At 43.5% G+C, this 23247-nt stretch overlaps 1 protein-coding gene across 1 annotated transcript in view; it reads right to left on the reverse strand.

Annotated features, from left to right (window-relative positions):
* Positions 1–134: 134 nt before the first annotated feature.
* The window catches only part of RASSF8 (Ras association domain family member 8), a 73426-nt gene continuing 50313 nt past the window's right edge, over positions 135–23247 (reverse strand). Inside the window, exons 3-6 of the mRNA XM_048301096.1 lie at positions 20059–20254; positions 7624–8513; positions 5513–5657; positions 135–4398 (exon numbers count right to left, since the gene is read on the reverse strand). Coding sequence (XP_048157053.1) covers positions 4277–4398; positions 5513–5657; positions 7624–8513; positions 20059–20161 — 1260 coding nt within the window. The 5' untranslated portion in view covers positions 20162–20254 and the 3' untranslated portion in view covers positions 135–4276. The remainder of the gene's footprint in view (positions 4399–5512; positions 5658–7623; positions 8514–20058; positions 20255–23247) is intronic.

Consider the following 23247-nt stretch of genomic DNA (forward strand, 5'->3'; position numbering starts at 1 on the left):
GCCCCCCAGTATTCTTGCAATAATTCTTTGCTGGTATAACAGCTCATACACCAAGTTTCACTTACTTAGTTTTCTACAAACATAGGAAAAAAACACCTGAAGAGAACTAGAACAGCTTTCAATCAGTCACTATATTGGCATTGAAAGCTTTATTTTGAAAACTTTAAGCAGCAATACTGAATAAATAGACAGAATGATTGTTTTGTCATCTCCATACAACTGATGGCCTTCATCCAAAACATTAAAATACTGTAGCAAATGGAATAAACATGCACATTTCAATGTTCTAAAAAAAAAAAAAAAAACCAAAGCAACCCAAAAAACAAAAAAGGAGGTGTAATATAAAAGTAACACTTTTGATGCTTTTTTAAATACAGTACAGACCATTAGAGACTATTTTCTGGAAAAAAATATCTGAATAGAGTTTTGTTATTTACATGTATCATTAAGGCCCAATTCACTCAAGTTAATGCACATCAGGAATTTATATGCTTTAAGGTAACTCACTAAAAATTACAAGATAGATGTTTCTTTGATCATACTCATATGATCCCAGTTCACTAAAATAATGCAATACTCTTCACGCTAAAAACAAGGCAATTGCTGCCCCAAGAGGAGATTTTTATTTCACTAAAGGATCTTTTTCCCTCTTACCTCATATGTTTGCATATTGCTAATGCTAGTAGTGGTAGTTCTCTTCTTCAAGAACTTCCTCCCAACTTGCCAGGGTTTAGAAAAGCAAGCAATCTCAAAGTTAACATACAATTTCCAGAAGCAATTCAGGCACTTGGGAACCCCACTAAGTCCCACTGAAAGATACTGGGAGCTGACTTTTCAGAGTGGGACTTGGGTTTCTCCCTTGCTCAGGCATTCAGACTGTTCACCTTAGCCTTAACCTACTGGCTTTTCAGATGGTCACCCCCCTCTTTTCCTCTAACAACATAGCATCTCCAGCGAAAATAAACTGTATCCTCATGGATGAGAGAGGTAACACAGTTAACTTCCATTAGTAATAAATTACAGGATTTCTCCATATAAATTCCCTGTGCACTGGAAAACAGTGCTTGTGTATTCAACTATTTAATGCAAGCAAAAAACCCCATTTTTATCATGCTGCCCAGTAAATAGTATGGCACTTGTTAAAATTAGTATGTGTAGCTTCCTTTCTGCTAATGCCCCAGAAGTAGGTTTGGAACACTTCTGAAAATGGACTTTTTGTACAGTTGTAAAGAAAGAGTGAGTTTCCGCAGTTGATCAGAAGCGTAATTCTAAACACCGTAGTGTGAGGAATTTTTCTGTTACACATGGGTCAATTCACATTTAATGCAAGGACATGCCATTTCTTTTTGGTTTATTTACAGAGAGGGTGAAAATGCTACGGAACTTCAGCCTGGGTGAAATTCAATAAGCAAGAGGAGTGTGGTGGGGGCAGGGGAATTTGTCAGTGTCTCACAACTGGCAGGTCTGGATACCAAAGCCTCTCCTTGGCCACAGGAGTGGCTGAAGCTGCAAACATGTGCCAAAACCCTGGCAAGGAGGGGGCCACTCAGGGGTGCCGCAGTGGTCACTCCTGAGCCAGCTCCAGGCTGGCCCTTGTGTCCAACAGCTGCTGCAGTCAGCAGGTGCTACTTTTTAACTCAAATGGCAAATTCCTCCCTTGATTCTATTACAAAGCTGTAATTTAAGCCCTCCAAAGCTGCTCTTGCTCTTCCTTTTAATCCTTCTCCTCCTCCCTCTGTCCTACAGAGTAACCTGGCAGAAAAAGAGGGCAGGTTTTATGATGCAAGAGCCCAACTCAGCTCAAACTGGCATCTGTGGGAGATGGACCAGTCACAGAATATGACAAAAACATTAGCTGGGGGAAATATGCTGATCTGCCTTAAAAATACTTCATCTCAGGACAAAACTGTTTCCCCCCACCCCCATGCAGCATAATTTGGGCCAGACTTTGCAAGGTGCTGAGTGCCTCAGATCTCTAACATAAAGAGGTTCTGAAGATGCAAGATATCCACTGGAGAGGGCCATTTCATTTCTGTAAATTGAACCCAGAATGTAAGGCATATATGCTCAAGTACCTTGGACAGATATTGTCCCCAAACTATGTATATTTTACACTTTTTTTAATATATATATATACACACACATTCTTTCTTTTTTTTTTTTAATACAAAGTTATGGGCACAGTAAACATGAACACAGAATTGTGATAAACTAACAGTAAAATGGGTGAGCACTGCAAAGGTTCCTCAGGTAGGAATATCTCATTTTCCAGTTTGCTCACAAGGGAAGATGAGGGGGGGAAAAAAAAGACCTGATAAGTTAAACAGTAAAAATTCAGAGTCCATTTGGAAAGGTCCTTTATATATTCACAGCCTTATCTGTTGCTGTTAGTCTAAATTCAGCAGCATTTTTAGAATATATGATGCCGTTAATAAGTGGAAAGGAAAAAAAAAAGCATTAAACACTCAAGAATCCTTCATCTTCTGCTATATCTTTTAAAACTTCCATTTGTCAGGAAGGCCCTTTTTTTAGAAAAGGAGACTTAAATTACCATTTTTCTGCACATCAGTGAATCAACACAAGAGGATGCTAGGAGTTAAGTATTTTTCTATGGCTAAAAGCTTGGAGTTTCCTAGCAGTGGTAAAATCCTGACCCTACCAAGGACATCAGGAGTTCAGTCATTTTGCCACTGAGCCCAAGTTTTCAGCACTGCAGTGAGGGCACAGTGCCCTGCCTTGTGCCCAGGGGATCTCCAAGGTGGTGATGATGTTGCTGTTAGAGTTGCTGTTAGAACAGGACATCCAAACCAGAGAAGGCCCATCCCTTCCCTAACTCATCCATGAGGCCAGCCCCCAACATTTACAGAGTGTCCCACTGATGCCAGTCCCTTTCTCCACAAACCTGGTGTCCCCTGCAGCAATCCCACTTCAAGGCCTGCAACCAACAAGCTATTTGGGAGTGGCTGCTTTCTGCAGGGAACCCTTTCTGTATAATTCTTTCTTACCTTTGATTGCATTAGAGCAACATCAAGATGTGATAGTTCTCTTTTCATATGTTTTGTGAAAACTGACCACCAAATGCGTGAATTTTCTGCTTGCAAGCTTTACATTCTGTAAGTGACTGTCTTTCAAAGGGACCAAATGTCTCCACCAGGGAGCTGAATGAAATCCTGGCCTCACTCTTATCAGTAAGAGCTCTGCTATTGACTTCATGGGACCCTGCCAGGTTTCTTCCCTTCACAAAACTTGAGTGGATTCTGGAAGGCTGGAAGAGGATACTCATTTGTGTTATGTCTTTCTTCCCCTCCAACAGCAAGATTTGTTACAAAACAAGAACACTGTAATGGCTAGTGGAAAAAATAAAGTACAAAATCACACACAGTGAAAGCCTCCTACTCTCTTTTGGTAAGATATATGGAGACAACTTCTTACATTGTTCTTTTCTCAAAAGGCATATACAATGTGGCAAAATATTTCAAATATACATTCTATATAATAAAATATCATCTAACTAGTGCATCCTCAATCATATGCTGGAAATATTTTTACCAAGCCAAAGTTTAAAATCCATAAATCTTTTGAACACTAGGTGCTTCATTCAAGGCAGATACAACAGCAAGTAAATCCCACAAGCTCACTTTTCAAGCCTTAAAAGGTAGCAATGGATGGAACATGACATATGATGACCCACGACAGAAATGAACAAAGTTAGTGGTGAGAAACCACTGCAATGGTTCAGCACTCCTCAGAACTCTGCATTGCAGGTTGCTGTACTTGATCAGATGGGGGATGTTGGTACACACAAAGTCACCTTGTCAGACTGACACACAGCCATACGTGATAATTCACAAGTTAAAAATAAAAATATAAAAGGTCAACATTCACAGGTCCATTGATTAAAGGGAATAAATTAAACCTCAGGTAAGTTGCATACACGGTTTCCTTCACCCTCAGTCTTCCATTTATGCCTATACAAGGAACAGTACTTTCCCAAACACTTCTGAAGTGGCAAAAACAATGAAGGTTTTTGCACTCAAGCTGTGACGACAGCAAGGTCATCCTTGCCAATTATGAATCGAGACAGTTCCTCTCTCTTTAGCATCAGTGCACAGGGTATGGCTCCAAGTAGTGTTGGAGGAAGAAGAAAAAATAACACGGTGGTGTAACAAAAAAGCAAAACAAGAAAAACTTCTTCCATTCATCATTGGCAGAATAAAATAAAGTGTATCTTGTCCAGGGTACCTTGCTAGGTCCTCTCTAGAAGAGGTATGTACTGTCATACATAAATGCCCTCCGGGTTAAAACCAGATGACAGGGGGTTCTGTAGGATCCGAAGGTTACTGGGGAGTTGCCTCGATGAGCCAGGGCGCTTCAGTGACCCAGACTGAAAGGTTGGCTCTGCAGGAGAAAAGGGGCAATTAGAAAAGTCATCAGCAGGGGTGACCTCCATAAAGCACCTCTCCTGCTCCTGCTTAATGCAATACAGAAAAACTAATTCCACATGTAACAAACTACTGAAGTGCCTGGCTAGGAAGTGAGGAGATCTAAGGTGCACACTTCCTACTCATTTCAAAACAGAATGAAACCCCCACAAAATAATTACCCTCCCACGAGAAACATACACACAGACACACACACTTATATGGTGCTGTGCAGAAAGAGCTCGCACCTGTAACATAACTCAAAGCTTCAATTTCCTGCTCTCTTTAAATAGTTCATACAAGTGCTGCATTTGAGGACCTGGCTGTCTTTTCCTCTCTCCCCACCCCCTTGTCTGCCCAGTGCCTTTTGGTTATAAAGTCTTCTGAGTGGAGGGACAGACCCAGCACAGGAGAATGCTGAGACAAAGAGCCCCTTGCAAGCAGAGTGCTGCATAAAGTACGTGACTTTGCTGGTGCTGCAGCTCTGACACGCATTCAAAATGCTTCCGTGGTTCTGCCCAGGAAATTCTGAATCCAGATGTGGGCACGTGCAGGCTGCACTGATCTCACTGGGGGCAAAGTCAATTCGCACCTGATGTTAACAGCCATCTGTGCAGGGCTTCTGCATGGCTGGCAGCCCAGCTGGGTTAGCTCCTGTTCCCGTGCGGCTGCTGTCTGGGATTTCTTAGGATCCAGACACATTCCTTTTTCTGCTTTGACAACAGCCCCACCAGAAGAGGAAGAACCCAGACGAACAGCAATGTCAGATGTAGAATCACGTTCGGTGCTGGCAGCCAGCCATGGCGGCCACTCTTGAAAGCTGCAGGCTTAATGGGTTGCTGATGGGACAAACGCATGCCCGGGCACAGTGGGAGAGAAGTTCTCCACATACTGCTCTTTACTTAGAGCCTGCTAAACCTTTGGAATGAAAAGAAGTACTCGACAATGCGCTCTCAGTGTTTTTGCTAATGTCTCTGCTAAGGGAGCATTCACTTCAAGTAGGAGCACCAGCATTAAGCGGCAGTAAAGGCACTGCTCGCCCCTTCTCCCTCCCTCCCTCCCTCCCACCCAAAGCATTCCGAGGGCTGCACCTCTCTCGAGCTCCACATATGGGGCCTCCACCTCCACGGGGTCTGCCGGCAGCACCGTCACCTTGGTTCCCGTTTGCTGGATGAACTGCTGCAGGTTCACCTGGCGCAACTCCTTGGTCAGTTGCTCCAGTTCTTGTTCCCTGTCCTGCCAGGAAACAAAACATCTGCTGAGCATATAAAGCAGCATTTCATGAGCATATTTACAGTTGGGCAACTAATGCTTCTCCTTTTGAGGAGAAAGCCTCCAATTTTTAAAGCTCAAATGCAAATTGAAGAGTTGAAAGTTATTTTAATCTTGTAATTTAAAAAGCAAGTCAACATTCACTAGCAGTTACTAGAATCACAGAATCAACTAGGTTGGAAAAGACCTCTGAGATCATTGAGTCCAACCCATTACCCTAATTGGGTTTTTTTTAAATGTATTTTATTTTTATATGGCTTCTTGGATGACTAGCAGATGTTTCTCATACCACCTGAGAAAAACTTTGGCACATCAGCAAATAAAGGTAATAGTGTGAATGCTGAAAAAATAATCAATTCAGCAGCAGTCTGGCACCAAGTCTTATTTCTTCCTGAAGTATCCAGCATGGCTTGGACAGCTCATTTAATTCCTCTGATCTTAAAAAGAGTGTAATTCTTTTCTCTTCTTGTTCTTTGTGTTTTCTATTTAAAATTTTTGGACAGAACTTTCTCACTCTGCAAGGGTTTTGTGCAATGAAGCCAAAGCCTGGCTGGTTCACCACCCCTTCAAAGCACAGATGATCATTTAGGATCTTTCTCTGTACTTCTGTCATGATATGCAAAACTTACAGCTCTGATAGATTACAGCAGTCTTGGACTACTATTATTCCTACACACAGCAGTTAAGCTGCTTTAGCGGATATCTTTAACTTTAGGTATGCAATAAAATATTTCTCTATTTCCACCCCACTAAAGCTCAATAATACAGAGCTCAGTTTATTTTCTTGTGGACTTTCAGATTTCTGCACCTTTAGGTTTAGAACAAGATTGGAAGATCTGGATTTAATGGGAACTTTCCAAGAAGTGAAACCTCGACTATGAAAAGAACCAAGCTAGAAATATTTTGAACTCCATCATAGCCTCGGTAAATGTGACTAAGGACAGATAAAACAAGTAAAGAAGACTTGAAGCTTTCCATCAGTGCAAATCCTTAAGCGTAGCATGTCTGGAAACTTAGCATAGATAAACATGGCCAAAACTGCTTACAGTTTTCATCCATTTTGCTTTGGATCAAAAGATTACTTTTCCCCCTCCCCCCATCATCTAGCAAAAACACCTCATACTGACATGGTTCTAGGGCAGGAGTAAGGATACAAAATCCTTTTCCATATTCACAGTGGAACTACCTTAATGCCACTGCAGCACTGCAGAATATACTAAGTGCGAATTCCGCGAATCAGCAAGAACCACAACTCCAACTGATGTGTGGTGCCTTAGGACTACCTTACACAGCACATAAAAATCCCAGGAGCCCCAATCTTTCCGCCACCCCATCCAGCTAGCAGCTGGAGTTCCTTTATTCTTTCATGCCCTTTTAAGTTCCAGGTGATATCATTAACTTTAGCAAGGAATCAGGGACTGGATTCTCTTTTGACACATGTGCCACAAATACCTGAGGTGTAGAGAAAAATAAAATCGTGAACACCAGCAAGTCAGCCAGGAAAAAGAGGGATGCTATTCTTTAAAACCAAAGCTGATTAAGGTGGCAGGTACTTTACTTTAGCTCTGTATCTTTCCAGGTGCTGCTTTTGGACTGTTCTTTGTAATTCATCTCTTTTGGTGGCAGACAAACCTAGCAAAGATCAGAAGTTTATCCTCACAAAAGGCTACGGTGGTGCAAATTGCTGCTTTTCTTCTTAGACAGTTTGAATGGGCAAGTTAAACACAGGTGAAATGAAAACTGCCTGCTCTTCAAAAGAAACCCCACAAACTGAAATGCAATTTGAAAATGAAAGCAACACATTCCCCCTTTTAGCCCGATTCCCTTTGGAAACTTTCTTGTGTTGTCTTTCATGGGCTTCAGATTTGTGTAAGAGAAATTAGTCACAATTTTTGACTTTCTCTAGCTATGGATAGAAAGATAGTCTTACCTGTAATCGCTTGGTAGCTTGGCCCAAAGACCTTTCTACAGCTTTAATGCCATTTTCCAATCTCAGACTCTGCTGGCCCTGAATATCAATTTCTCCCTTCACCTTCTCTATCTTTTCCTTGACCTCTTCTTCATTCACCTGGGACTCTTGAACTTCCCGCTGCAGCTTCTCTGCTTCAAGGCCACTCTCCATGTTGTGGATCTGAGACACGTAGTCCTTGAGCTTGCTCTCGCACTCCAGGATCCTCTGCCTCATCTCCTGCAGCTGCTCCGTCAGCTGCTTTTCATTCTCCTGTTCGATCTGCAGCTCATTTTCCCAGAACTCTTCCTCCTCGATCTCCACTTCGTTCCGTTTGATCTTCTGCTCCAGTTTGAGGATTTCTTCTTCCAGGCTGGCATTGTACTTTTGCTCCCAGTAGCGGATCTCAGCTTCATTGGACTCCAGCTGCTTCTCGATGCACTGAAGCTTCTCTGTCTGGAGGTGGATCAGTTTCTTCAGCTCATCCGCTGTTGTTTTACAGTTGTTGAGCACCTTTTGCTTGAACTCGGATTCCTTGCTCTTCCCGAAGATGTCCATTAACCCCTTAGCGCCGCCGGTGAAGGTGAGGGATTTCCTTTTTGGCTCCCTCCTCTTCATGGCCTTGTCCCCCGGCGGCCTCAGCTTGGCCAGGGGCGGCAAGCTCTGCCGGTACAGAGTCCTCTCGGGGATGCGCGCCACGCTGTCCGATGTGGGCCGCTCGCTCAGGGAGGGCCCGGTGCGCCGCAGGATCAGCTGCACGTCGCTGGCGTACTGTCCCCACTTGTTGAGGGACACGATGGGGTTCTCGTGCGGCGCCAGGTGCCGCTCCGTGTCCCGCCACTTCTCGATCAGCGTGTAGCGCCCGGTGCGCCCTGCAAGGGAGCACAGCGTCAGCGCGGCCGCGGGGGGGCGCCACCGCGCCGCGCTCCGCCCGTGAGGGACAGCACCGGGACAGGACCCTCCCGCCCAGCCCAGCGCGGCTCCCCGTCCCCCACACGCTGTTTCAGCGCACCTGCCCCTGTCGTAGCACACGCTGCCTCGCTTACGGTGCCTGCACATCACCGAGTTCGCCTCTAAACCCTCCCCGCGCAGGGCGGGAGCGGCAGCGGCGAGGAAGGACTGACACCGTGAGAACCGGCGGAACTGCACAACCCCGGAGCTACCGGCAGGCTGGGAGGGGACTGAGATTCATGGAATCGCACAATGGTTTGGATGGGAAGGGACCTAAAGCCTATCCAGTTCCAACCCCCTTCCACTATCCCAGCTTGCTCCAAGCCCCGTCCAACCTGGCCTTGGACACTGCCAGGGATGGGGCAGCCACAGCTTCTCTGGGCAACCTGTGCCAGGACCTCTCCACCCTCACAGGGAAGAATAAAGCCAGTGACCCGTCAGTGTTGGTAACCACTACATAAATACACCCAATATGAACCTCGAGACCAAGAAAACAAGAACAGGCGTCCCAGCTCTTTCATACAGCCATGTAGAAATACCACATGTGGAGGCAGTGTGTTTGCTGTTAAACTTTCATCAATCAGAGGCAGCTGTTAATGACTGACAGAACCTCAGTTCCCCTCTTGGTGCCCCCCAGTTCACTCAGACACTGAGCCAACCTGGGCCACAGCCTGTGGTGCCCACAGCAGCACTGCTGATGTGACGAACCTTCACTGAGGAGAGCACAGGGACGAGAGCAGCAGAGGCTGCCTAAACTGCAAATGGGCAATCAGGCTCCCTGCACAAGCTGCAACGGCAGCTCCCACATCCCCACTGGGGTAACCCAGTCTTCAGGAAGGAGCTCGAGTCCTTTCATAAGTATTAAGAGTTTTTCTGAGTGCTCTATTGACAATACAATTTATGTTCGTGGCTTCATTTGTGCTGTTATCAAACATACTTAAATTCAGCTCAGCAGTCTTCCTCCTCCAACACCCTTTATGGGATATTTTTCTAAGCACTCTCACTACTCTGAAATACAGCATTTTCCCATCCCAGAAGAGTTTCCCCTATCAAAGTAACCTCACTTAAAAGCCACAACATTATTTACAAAAAGATGTGAAAGAGCAACTGCTTTTAAAGCATTTGATGCTAATGAATTTCTGAACAGCTCCACAATTGCCATTAACCTTAAAAACATCATTAGCTACTTTAATGCATTACCTACATTCATTTTCATGAGAAATGATCATTCAAATTATTTATTTCAGCACATAAAAGCCTGAAATACCTGTCATATATGCAACTACAGAGGGGACGAGTTGGAAGAAATGTAGTTATCAGTGATAACGCATTCGATGTGTTCTCTTACCTTATACTACCTGCCCAATCATCTCACTTTTCCCAAAAGGATAAAAATATCCTAATCTCAGGCTGGAGATCTGCCCCTGACCTACAGTCACAACACTCACATGGACTCCTCACTTCAGATTTGTAGGAAACAAGCTGCACTGTGGTGATTAACACACTGTGCCCCCCCCCCCCCCCCAAAAACTGGATGTTGCCTTCTAAAGAGCTTCCCAAGATACAACTGCTGCGTTGGAAATGGTTCCTCTGCTCTCACTTTCTCACAATTAGCTCCCAGTGCAAAGAATGAGAACAAAAATTGTCTGCAGAGGCACCGCCTGGAGAACAGGTGGCTTTGGCTCACGGCTCATCCCAGAGCCATTGGCTGGCCCAGTCAGAGTCCAAAACGTCCCCGTTCACTTCCAAGTTAGAAGTGAGGACTGAAAGATTTGACTGATGGAAGTCAGTGAAACAAGGTAGGTAGCATGAGAACAGCAATCCACCACCCTGAACGCCTTAGAAATAAATGACTCTAGGTAAGCACTGGGGAAAAAAAAGTGGGGGAAAAAACCCAAACCTGTCAGCATATTAACATGCTTGGCCAACACTCTCAGAAAGATATTTAAGGTTTATTCTAATAAAGTTCTTCAAAATAAAGTCTATAAAGGTATATGATATATAAAATGAGAGACTTTTGCTAACTCGCGATACTGCTCATTGATCCATGAAGATTTATAGTTTGTAGTAGGCATTGGTGTTGTAACAGGAAAAATAAACCTAATACTGTTTGCCATAGCATACTAATGATAAAATCCTGGAGAAGAAAAATTAAGTAAAAACATACCCCAGAACAAAGGCTGCACTTCACTGCTCTGTTTTGTTAACCTTAGAAGGTTTCAGCTTGTAATCATGGTTGTGCTACTAATGTTCATGTTGTGTCAGAAAGAGTCAAGTTCAAAGAAGTCCTGAAGTTGCAAACAGGAGTAGGTACCACTAGGGGAGCGAGCAGAGCGCAGTTTCTACTCACTCTGCTATTGAATTAATTACTTAAATATGACAGGAGACAAAGGGGAAAAAAAGGAAAAGAAAAAAAGAGGGGGGAGGAGACTAAAGCTCTAACAATCTTGACCAAAAGTGAATTAAAGAATTAAGCACAGACTTGCCAAGAACTATTTTCATCTTAGCTTAAGGTTCCAAATGAACATGCAGCCCTGAATAATGAACTCAGCACTCAGGATCCACATAAAAGAAAGTGTTTTGTAGAAGTAATACTTGCACAGTTCAACAACCACACCTGGAGCTCAGGACTGCTCTAAAACAAAGCTGTTCTCTTCCAAGATCATTACCCAGGTCTAGTGCTCAGCCTGTGCATGACGCAGATTAACAATACCCAGACAACCACAACTGTGATGTTTGCCTGCATTAGAGGGGATTAATTCACAAATGAAAGGGTGAATGAGTTAATTCAGAACTAATGACAGAGTACTTCAGAACACAGGCGTCCCTGCAACAAACTGCTGGTTTTGATGTGCAGCCACCACTGACAAGGAGAAAGCAGCTTGCTCGCGTTGTTGATGAGGAACAGTTCGATGCCTGCATGCTGCTTCTTGCCCTGTGTGCTGTCTACAAGCTTCTGGACACAAGAAGCACCTGGCAGAACTCAGTCCAGCCTCATTCATGCAACCTTATTATTGTAAAAATTAAGTTACAGTCGCATTCAGGTAATGGCCATGTATCAACAATGTATGGCATTCCTTAAATTCCAGCATGTTTCTCCCAGATGAATATTATACTGAATCTCACCCAGAATTTTGCAGTATCTCCAGGGAAGGTTCAGTGACCAGTTCAGCCGTGAATCCCCTTACAACTTCTGAAATAAAATTTTTCTTTAACTGCAACTAGAACATATTAGATTGTTTTTTTAATACTTCTATCAAAGTCTTGTGTTGATGGTAGTAGTAAAGAAAACCATCCAGACAGGCCCAAAAAAGTTCTAGCAGTGCTGTGTTCTGAGGAGGAAACCACAGAAAAGAAGAATTCAAGGGCTGGACAAAGCACAGAACCTCTGCACCCTATTTCAGGTCCAGCTACTTCGTGGGCAGCAGGGGAAAGGGCAACTCTGCCCCGCTCTGCTGAGACCCCCCTGCAGGGCTGCATCCAGCCCTGGGATCCCAGCACAGGAAGGACAGGGAGCTGCTGGAGCCAGTCCAGAGCAGGGACACCAAGGGGAGCAGAGGGATGGAGCAGCTCTGCTGTGAGGAGAGGCTGAGGGAACTGGGATTGTTCAGCCTGGAGAAGAGAAGGCTTTGGGGTGACCTCAGTGTGGCCTTGCAGTGCCTGAAGGGAGCCCACAGGAAAGATGGAGAGAGACTCTTGACAAGGGCCTGGAGTGACAGGACAAGGGGCAATGGCTTCACACTGACAGAGAGCAGGTTTAGATTGGATATGAGGCAGAAATGGTTCCCTGTGAGGGTGCTGAGGCCCTGGCACAGGTTGCCCAGAGAAGCTGTGGCTGCTCCATCCCTGGCAGTGTCCAAGGCCAGATGGGGCTTGGAGCAAGCTGGGACAGTGGCAGGTGTCCCTGCCCATGGCAGGGGCCTGGGATGGGATGATCTTTAGGGTCCCTTCCAACCCAGGCCATTCTGTGATTACTACATGGTCCCCAGAATGGGGACTCTACATGTACCATATGATATTACCATCTCAAAACAATCACCAAGAACTTGTACCTCTTTTGCAAGACAGCAAATGACAAGCAATAACAGAAGCAGATACATATTTACATCCCTAAAACACACCGCATCTGCACAAAGGGCAGTGTCAAGGTTAACAGGTTAAATTTCCACCTACAACTCCCCAAGCACACAAAACTTATCGCAGGTTCTATTAATAGAGGAACACCTTCAAAAGAATAATTTCTTTCAAAATTGAGAATGACATCAAAAAAGGAAATATATGGACTCCAGAATGCTGATGTTCTGACAGCCTGCAAATATCTGTCAAGAGTGGTTTGAACCTGGCTCCAACGCTGTGACATTAAATGGCAAACTTCACTCAGTGTCCTGATCTGGCTCTGCTGCACAGCCAAACAATCTCTGGACCCAAGTGTCCATGCCATGTGCCCAGCCACTGTAGTCTTAGCTTGGGATCGATGTCCTTTGCTAATTTAAACACAGATTCCACCACAATGAACAGTGATTAAACTAATGAAATATAGGTACAAGGTAATGAACATTTTTTTTTAGACTCTCAAGAGGCAGATTTTTAAATTATATTCCATGAAGGGTAGTAGCACTCATACAACCATTACTCACTTCAAGCTCCTCTATATGCTTTAATATTTGCAGCCGACACAGTAGACAGAGCAACTATTTCTGCTGCCAAAAGTGAAAATGAAACTCCAAAGGAAAGCAGCAGTAGCAACACTCTTGGCAGGACTGTAACCTGAGAGGTCATCAATTCCCTTTTTCAGGACAGAAATGATTCATCCCATTAACTCCCACCCAAAAAGTCCATCCTCCTCTACATTTTTTTGTTATACAGGTAGTATCATACACTGTGAAGAAATGTATCTGTGCCTTATCTTTCCCATCAGGCTACAAACGTTTATGCCAAGCACCAAGCAAGATCCATCTTTCCATTAAGTGTCTCCCATGCTTCAGAGCCAGGACCTACAGCAGTGAGTCAGTACAAGCAGGTGACTCACTGCCCTGGTCTCACATCATTTCTGGGAAAAGTGGTGGGATGAGCAGTCTTAAACACAAGGGTCCCTCTCCTTCCCTAGGGAAGGGGCTGGGGTGGGCAGGAGTAGGTCTTTGTCACCAGAGGTCATAGAATCATTCAGGCTGGAAAAGGCCTCCAAGCTCATCGAGTCCAAGCTGTGCCTGATGCCCACCTTGTCACCCATCCCAGAGCACTGAGTGCCACATCCAGTCACTCTCTGGACACCTCCAGGGATGGGGACTCCAAACCTCCCTGGGCAGCCCCTTCCAGTGCTTAACAACCCCTTCCATGAAGAAATTCCTCCTGATGTCCAACCTGAGCCTCCCCTGGCACAGCTTGAGGCCGTTCCCTCTCATCCATTCCCTTGTTCCCTGGGAGCAGGGCCTGAGTTCCCCTGGCTTCCCCCTCCTGTCAGGGAGTTGGGCAGAGCCAGAAGGTCCCCCCTTGAGCCTCCTTTTCTCCAGGCTGAGCCTCCCCAGCTCCTTCAGCCGCTCCCCACAGGACTTGTTCTCAAACCCTTCAATGCAGTCTTGCTCCCAGTTTCTCCTCTTTCCCTGAGACTACCAGGATGCACTCAGTGCCAGGTAAGTTCCCTGGCAGGCACATTCCTAGCTCCCATCACCTCTGCTGCACAGCAGCTGTGCCAAGAGCCTGCCCTGCAAGCTGGCACTCTAGACAGTCTTGGGGGAAAAAAAAAGGAAAAAAATAAACTCTGCACCTAATACAGAAGTTTTAAGAAAGCTAAACTGAAAGGGAAGGTGTAATAGTCTCACTCTTAAGCTGAATCTGAATGAACACCCCAGACTTATCACAGTGCATAATAAGAATAAACACACTGTCACCTGTCTGCACACAGGCTTCCATGGAGGTAAAGCCAGACCTGCCAACACCTGGCTCAAGCCAAACCCAGACTGCCCAGAGCACTGAAAAATGCACACTCTCCACAACATGGATACAGCTTTCTGACCCACTTGGTTTCCCAGAGACAGCCTTCCAGCCCTAGGCTCTCTTCCTTAACAAGGCAATGCAAAGAAAAAGTAATTGCATGTGGGTAAAATCTTCTAAGAACTCTTAATATGTGGAACATGTGGGTGAAAATGCCCTGCCTTACCAAAGGGACAACAGCATTAACTCTTGAATCTTTAACAGCACTGATAGAAAAGTAATTCCTGGCAATTTTAATCAACCCAAGATGATTTGAACCCAGTAACTTTGAAATATGAAGCTGACATTACATTCATTATGTGACACTTAAGTTAACATCCATAGCAATATTAAAAAAATACCATTCTGGCTACCTGAGAACTCAATAAATACCCAAGATTGAGAGGAAAAAGAAATGCCCTCAAAATAGAGGTTAGAGTTTGCATTACTCAGATTTCTTAACTCACGCTATACTTTGCATCCACAGATATGAAATACAATAGAAAATAAAGAATCAGAGGAGGAGTCCAGTCCTAGCAAGAAATACCCACAGAGATAAACAGGCTCCCCTGAAAGTCTGCTGAGTTCTCCAGGCACAGCCATCTCTCCATGTCTTTACCAGGACTGAAGCCTTAGTTCATTACTATTATCCTTGCTCTCCAAAAAATGGTCTGCAGGAGCTTATCACAGCCTGACAGAACAAAGCTCTCTGAGTCATCACTTCATATTTTCAATGGCCTTTTATCCAAGCACCCTGAAGTACCACACTTATTTTAGAGCTGCGTCCTAAACAGGTGAAACAATGGGGAAGTTTGGCTGAGGTCACGCAGCAAGACATCCAGCAGCCCAGATCCCTCTCAGTGAGGTTACTGTCACCAGATTTCTGAACCAGAAAGTTTATATGATCACTTACAATGCTCTAACACATGTTTGAGACAGCATTGACACTTGAATAAATACACTCCATTTATCTTTGAGGAAAAATACTCAAATGCAATACAAAAAAAAAAAAAAAAACCAACCCCAAAAAACACTGATGGCTGCATTTGTTTAATTTTAAAAAGACAGCTGTACTACTTCTTCAGTGAAGTACTGCTCATATTTTCCAGCCAGAAGCACCAAAATCCACAGCACTATTTAAAGCAAGTCTGCCAATTTAATATTTGCCACAGAAAACTACAGAGAGGAGGGCAAAAGGTTTCTTTCAGTAAGAAACTCAAGCTTCATGTCTCTAGACTGAAATATTCTCTTTCTAGGAAACAAATATGCCATTCTGAGTAGAGGAGATGCGTTCTAGGCTCCAGGGGTAAAAGAAATCACAAAAAATGCAGTAAAAATCCTCATGGGGGCTGGAAGTGGGAGAGCAGCACTGCTGAAGGAACAGGACAAGTGTATTTGTGACTGCACTGTTTGTCACCACATTCCTTTGGAAGATTTTTTATTTTTCGTGTTTGAATGGAAAACAACCAGAAAAGCCAATTTAAAAAAAAAAAAAATATCTATAGTTAACCTACATTTGCCTAAACCAGCAGCTAAAATGATTAGCTCACTTCTTTTTAGGATACCACCTGCTTTTCCCCTCAGCACTACAATGATTTTTTGAGAGGAGTAACTGTGCTCACACATACTCAAAACAGACCTTTGGCTGGATTCATCAACCACCTCATCACACACAAAATTTAAAAGTATCAACAACTCTCTTTTTACTTTTTTTCAGTTGCCCAAATTATGAAGAGAAATCAAAATGACCAAGCAATGTTTATATGAAGCCATTCTGGTTTTCACAGAATGCACAGAAAACTTAGTGGAGAATTTGTTGTCAAATGTACATTTTTAAAAGAGACAAGGATGAATCTTGGAAAAGCTCATCGCTCCTGGCAAAAATATTTTTAAAACAAGACTCGTGGTTCTCTATTTAAACTGTGTGCTGAGGTGTATTTTTGTTTTGGTGAGGCCTTAGTTTCTCATGTTGAAACAATCACTTCTCTTATTTTTATTAAAACCCCAAATCTTCCTTGTCACTTGCAAACAGCTTGAGTTAAAAAGAAAATAAAGCAGACCTAGATAAAACTCATAAAAGGTAGCACCAAGTATTCTTCAAGATCCCAGTGAGAGATGATTTCACTCTCTGGAAACTTGTAACTGAATAGTTTTATGTCTGCCTTGAACAGAATTCCAGCGATCTGCCCTCCAGCTAAGGTAATTCCAACTCCTTCTAAGTAACAGATACAGACAATTTTAGTATCCAAAGCTATATTCAATTGATATTACTCTCTCTTGCATTCAATAAATTGAAAACATACACATTTTTTAAAATAAGCTTTGTTGGGACACCGAAGGAGACAACTCTCCCTTCTGTTCTGAGGGGAGGTTTGAGATTGAATTCAAACCCTTTGACTTCAATCCAAACAGAAAATTAAAAAAAAAAAAAAAAAAACCAACAAAAAACCACAACCAACCAAAAAACCCTGGAATTTTACTTTGGGTAGAGTAGTTTCCTATTCTGCAGTGATCAAGAGATGGACAGCAGGGGAAGGGGAAGGAGCTCACAGTGCAAGAACAGGTAACACAAATGTTACTCATCAGGAGTACAGCCCCAGAGAGAGACTTTTTTCCTGAAAGAGCTCCAATTTCTAAGGAATCAAGGAGCATTAACCAGGCAAGTTAAGCGACAGAATGCCACGGCCAAAGGATTAGACACTGGATATGGGACAGAACCTCTCACAAAGGCTGATAGCCTAGTATAACTTGATTTTTTAATGCTAAAATAGCCCTAGGGACATAAAAAAAGAAAACAAAAATAACCCAAGAAACTTTTGTATCCTGAAGTTGTTATTGAATTTCCATGACATGGGGGAAGAGTTGGAAAGTGCATACATGGAAACCTTTTTGTTGTTTTTATCACAGCAGGAGATCAGGAGACAGGGCCCTGCATTTGATCAACTGGCAGCAAAAGGCACTTTTTGAAATACAAGAAATTCCATTTACAGACAACACACTCTGACTGCCAGGGTGAGTGAACACTGCTACAGTGGGGTCTCCACACTTGTGCACATTCAGAACCCAACCGCCCCTGGTCCTGAGCAACCTGCTCTGCCTGGCCCTGCTTTGTGCAGCAGAGTTGGACTGGATACTGCCCAAAGGTGCCTTCTAAACCACAGCTCTATAATAATTTTGATTTTCCTATTTTTGAAATACAGGATAAAGCTTTATTTTTCACATGTCTAGAATAGAGATAGCTTCATTTGCCCATAAGAAGCTTCTTAACTATGGATGTTTTAAACCAGGTATCTTTGGCTTGTGCTTTCCTCAGTGCATATGGCTGTAAAATAAGCCAGTTTGCAAATATTCCAGACACTGCACTTCAAGAAAATAATATACTTCTTGCAGTTCACATTTCAGGCTCAGTGAAGAAGACTGTGTTGTGTGTGTTGTATGCTTTAAGTCAAGGACCTAGTAATAAACTGTAAGGCACAATAAAACAAAAGGAGCATCTCACAAACTTTACAGACAGACAAAATAATCCTGAGTGCAGCCAAGTTATGTGACTGCTGAAGCAGCCAGACTGCAAAGTGGAAAATCCCATCAGAGCCAAGCAAATGGGAAGCCAACTAAGACTGGCTACTTTCCACCACCAAATGGCAGGTGAGAGCTACAGGGATCAATTTTCATAGGTTCCCATTCAAATTCGAGTGACAATTACTCCTGCTAAGCTGGGACCTACAGCCAAATAGCAGGGGCAGACAGATGGTTCTGTCCTCATGAATGGCCTGACTGGAGGGCTGGGAAAGACACACAGGTGTAATTTATATGGTGCTTGATACTGTCCTAGCTGCCCCAGCAAGAGAGGAATTGTTCTGGGTTTTTTTCTAGAGAGGGTATTTGCCTTGGGAAGGAATTTCCAAAGGATTATCTTGATTTGGCTCTGGTTGCAGATGAAATTTATCTCAGCATGGAAGCAGAGTTGCCTGTCCCAGATGAACTGGTGACGTGTTACAGAAAAGGAAGTCTGCAGAGCTGACAAAACCTGTGTGTGTCTCCAAGGCTGACAGAGTCTTTACAGAGTTCAGGCTAATAACTGAGGATACAGAAAAAAACCCAGCGAGAAATTACACAGGAGAACATTAAATTACTGTCTAGAACTGGGAGTCCGACATTTCTGTGGGAGAAGGCAAAGGAAACAGAATGAAAGATATTGAAAGCAAAGTGAAGAACTAAAGTATCACAACCACTTTATTATTTCTAAACATGTATCACTTAATCATGACTAGAAAATGATCATACTAGCAGAATTGTTTCTCAAAAAACCTGCAGGTAGAAAACAAGACGTGGAAGGAATTCATGATCCAATTACCATTAAACAAAAAGCTGCAACTAACACAACCAGTAAAAAAACATTTAACAGTTTAACATCAACTACAAGATTTGAGAGACAAACTGACTTTCTACAATTTTTAAATGAAGCTTTAGAAGGTATTTGATGCATATAGATAAGCACATGCTAGCATTTTGTTCAATCCTCTTAAACTATAAAATAAAAAAGTGCCAGTCTTCCACTCCATCAGATAAAAGTAGATGGAAATGATGTTTAGAAGTTTAACACTTAAATAAATAAACATCACAATTTCAGAGAAATTGTCTTTGTGCTTACAGGTAGAATACCTTGCTGACATTCATAGGCCTAACTTGTTTTTTATTAGAAAATTATTATTTTCAATAATACAATCTTGTAAAACTGCTGGCATACTGAAAAATGCAGAAGCTCACCTTTAAACTATTCATTTTAGTTAAAACATAGGTTTTAATGCCTAAATTTAAATAGTATGTAAATCCAATTATAACATTATCAGCATAGTAAATACTGAAGGGATGAGGCTGAGGCTTATTCAGGATGCCCTTAATCACTGAGAAAGATCTGACAAGACTTTCCTGTGGTGGAGCCTCAAAGATTTAATTTTTTCTTCTAAACTGTTCAGCAAAGGGCTAACAGTGTAGACTTCCAGGTTACCCTTTCATGAGCAGTGAGTTATGTGGCATGCCAGAGCAAGAGGAGACCCTGAAGGATCTATGTCATTGATCTATACTATTCCCAATATAGCTAAAGATACTTAAAATGGGTATCATTTCAATGAACATCATTAGGATGTGAAAGCCAACCAATTCTATTGCACTGCTTTTATATTTTCTTTGGTACCTAGAATATTGACAGTTTAGCACCTTCCTTAGTCCAGGCTGTATTTACAACCAACATAATTATTATTACTTAGAAAGTAAATTTTTATTGAAGGAAAGTTTATAGATTTCAAAAATGTTTCTTTTCTGTCTTTTCAATCTCTCTCTGGCAGGTGAAAAATCCAAGGCTACAAGTTTACACTGCAAGATTATCCCATTGTGCATTGCATTCTCTGCTCTGCTGGTACCCAGTGCTCCCCCACCTCCCCTGGGTTTAGCTTCACAAAAAAAGCTTCACCCCACTTGCCACCCGGCAGTACTCACCAATAGCCTGAGCAAGGGCTATTACGACTTCCTGGCATGTTGTGACTTCGGTGACCCCACACACAATTCTCTGCACTCCATCGACCCATACTTTGAGCTCCATGGTTCACCAGATCATCCAAGAGCCATGAATGCAAATCAGTCAAGTCATTCTTGCAGCTGCACCAGAGACAACGCAGCTGACTTCCTGCAGCAGCTGGAACAGAGAAAAATCCTGGTGTTTAGAGCAAGGAACCACCAATTTGAAAAGCTGACTATTTCACCTTGACATCTATCAGGTAGGAGAGCCAACACAGCCTCCTTTCTTTAAAAACAACAACAGGAACCAAACATCCACACATTTTGGGGACAGAGTGGCTGGAAAGTGCCCAGCAGAAAAGGACCAGGGGGTGCTGGTCAACAGCAGCTGAACATGAGCCCAGCTGTGCCCAGGTGGGCAAGAAGGCCAATGGCACCTGGCCTGGGTCAGCTATGGTGTGGCCAGCAGGGCCAGGGCAATGACTGTCCCCCTCTTGTGGGCACTGGTAGGGCCACACCTCAAATCCTGTGTCCAGTTCTGGGCCTGTCCCTAGAAGAAGGACATGGAAGGGCTGGAGCATGTCCAAGGAAGGGAATGGAGCTGGGGAAGGGGCTGCAGCACAAGTCTGATGAGGAGCAGCTGAGGGAGCTGGGAAAGGGGCTCAGCCAGGAGAAAAGGAGGCTCAGACGGGACCTTCTGGCTCTGCCCAACTCCCTGACAGGAGGGGGCAGCCAGGGGAACTCAGGCCCTGCTCCCAGGGAACAAGGGACAGGAGGAGAGGGAACGGCCTGGAGTTGTGCCAGGGGAAGGTCAGGTTGGACATCAGGAAGAATTTCTTCATGGAAAAGGTGGTCAGGCCTTGGCAGGGGCTGCCCAGGGAGGTTTGGAGCCCCCATCCCTGGAGGTGTCCAAGGAAGGCCTGGACATGGCACTCAGTGCTCTGGGATGGGTGACAAGGTGGAGGTTGGCCAAAGGTTGGGCTCAATGATTTTGAAGATCTTGTCCAACCTCATTAATTCTATGATTCCATTCTAGGATCCCATGCTTTAACAATGTCTACCTCTTCTGCAGACAAACTGTAATGAAACTGGGTATTTCCTAAAATTTTACAAGTTGCTACAAAAAGAGCACTCAGAGAAATAGCACTAAATAAACAACTCCAGAATAAACTCAACAGTTTCCAGTAACAGGTGCCCCTATTCCTTTATATGCTGCCTGGATGTCTCCAGGGACTGGTTAGGGATGCTTTTGGTGTTTGTTCAGTAATTTCTAGCAGGTGGGGCTGTAGAAAAACAAGGGGGAAACATTTTTAATTACAGCCATCCATGAGAGTCCAACTTTTGTCTTCCTGCAGAAGCAGCTGAAGGTTCCTATTCCCAACAAACCTGTGCATCTTGTACCAGAACCCAGAAAGCAAAGCAAGTAGACAGATTGCTTCTCTCTCCCTCTAAAACAAGGAGATGCATCAGGGAAAGTGTTGTAGGGGTGCTTTAACCCCTGCCAGCACTATGCTGGTTCTGTGAGGAAACAGACGTTGTCTAATGTCTTTTCCTAGGTTTTTCCATAGGCACTGCAATGATACTAAACAAAAAAATTTCAAAGTAAACCCACCACATATTGTTGTCTTCAAAAGATAGCACCTTCCCTCAAAAATGAAACAAAAACCAAACCACCAATAATGATGATTAAGTCTTAAAAAACCCCAGAAACTAACAAGAAAGCAAACACCCAAAACCCACCTACAAACCAACCAACAACAAAAGCCCAAAATCAAATAAAGAAAACCTAATGAGACAGCTGGGCTGCTTAAGCAGAGAGGGGGAAAATAAACTGTGATAATACGATACAAGAAGCTCGTACTCAGATAATACCATGTGGATAAAGTGATAAAACCAAAGACAATATTTTTGAAGAATTAAGTACCAGGAAAATGGATAACACAAGGATGGAATAAAAGAAATCTGAAAATTATTTAGGGGACTTTAGTGAAGACAGGCAGGGTAGGGTTACACAAGAAACATGGAACCTGATGATGCTGATGGATTGAACAGAACTGCACATGGAGGCAGAAATGGTGCAGAGAACACTATGCAAGTACTTAGTGCTGTTCACATTTACAGTCTCACCAGAGCTGCTTTCTCCTGGGGAAGTGAACATCTCCCTGCCATCTATGCACCAGTGCAACCCCCAAGCTAGAGGGGAAAAGTGACTTTCCATCTACAACCAAACAGTTCATCCAGCAGCTGACACATGATGCAGAGGACACCTGGAAGATCCTCACCTGACAGGCAGGGGCAGCAACAACCTCAGAGCCTGTTAGAGCCACACAGGTCCCACCACACTGACAGGACAAGCTTTAGCAGAGAAGCACCAAGCAGTAAAGTCAGGCCAGCACACACCCCCAAAAGCCCTGCCCAAACCTACCTGCTCAGAAGTATAAAATTTATAAAAGTATATAAAATTTGTAAGTAAAACCAGATCTCAAACAGACTTGCACACTCAATAGAAAAGTGATCGCTTTTAAGACTATCAATGTATACAGAAATAGTCTTCTGAGACATGAACAAGATCCTGAAAATCCAAAGAGGTTTTCATAAACATTTTCCCACATAAAGCTAGGTAATTCAAAGAAAACTTCTATCTGCACAAGCATTAACTGTGTACAAACACAAACACTTCAGTCAGGTTAACACCATTTTAATGCACCAGTAACTAAGCAGAAGAAAATCTTTTACCAGCCTGTAACACTGCAGTGACTGAGAAAACACCTCACAGGCCCCATCAGTGACCTCTGCTATTTATTCTTGGACCAGTTGTCTTCACAAATAAACAGACCTCACATTCCAAGCCCAGCTGTAAGGAACTTCATTAATTAACTTAATAACTTGCTGAGGGTTGAACAGTTCAGATTTCCTGGCACAGACCAAGGCATCTCTCCATGTGACAATGCACACGTCAGCAAAGCATCCGACAGCTCTTAATTGTTTTTCTGTCTGTCAACATCCAAAGTATTATCTCAATTTAGCAAGCCAGCAAATGCCTTTTTTCCCCCTGTCAGCACACAATGTACAGTCTTGTGCTCAACGCAGATCAGGTTTGGTCATTTGTTTTCCTACAGTCCACCTTTAAAAAAAGAAAATACTGAAGAGAGGCATCATATAATACGGAAA

This window comes from Corvus hawaiiensis, chromosome 4 (assembly GCF_020740725.1).
Source record: "Corvus hawaiiensis isolate bCorHaw1 chromosome 4, bCorHaw1.pri.cur, whole genome shotgun sequence".
In the NCBI taxonomy this organism is placed as follows: Eukaryota; Metazoa; Chordata; class Aves; order Passeriformes; family Corvidae; genus Corvus; species Corvus hawaiiensis.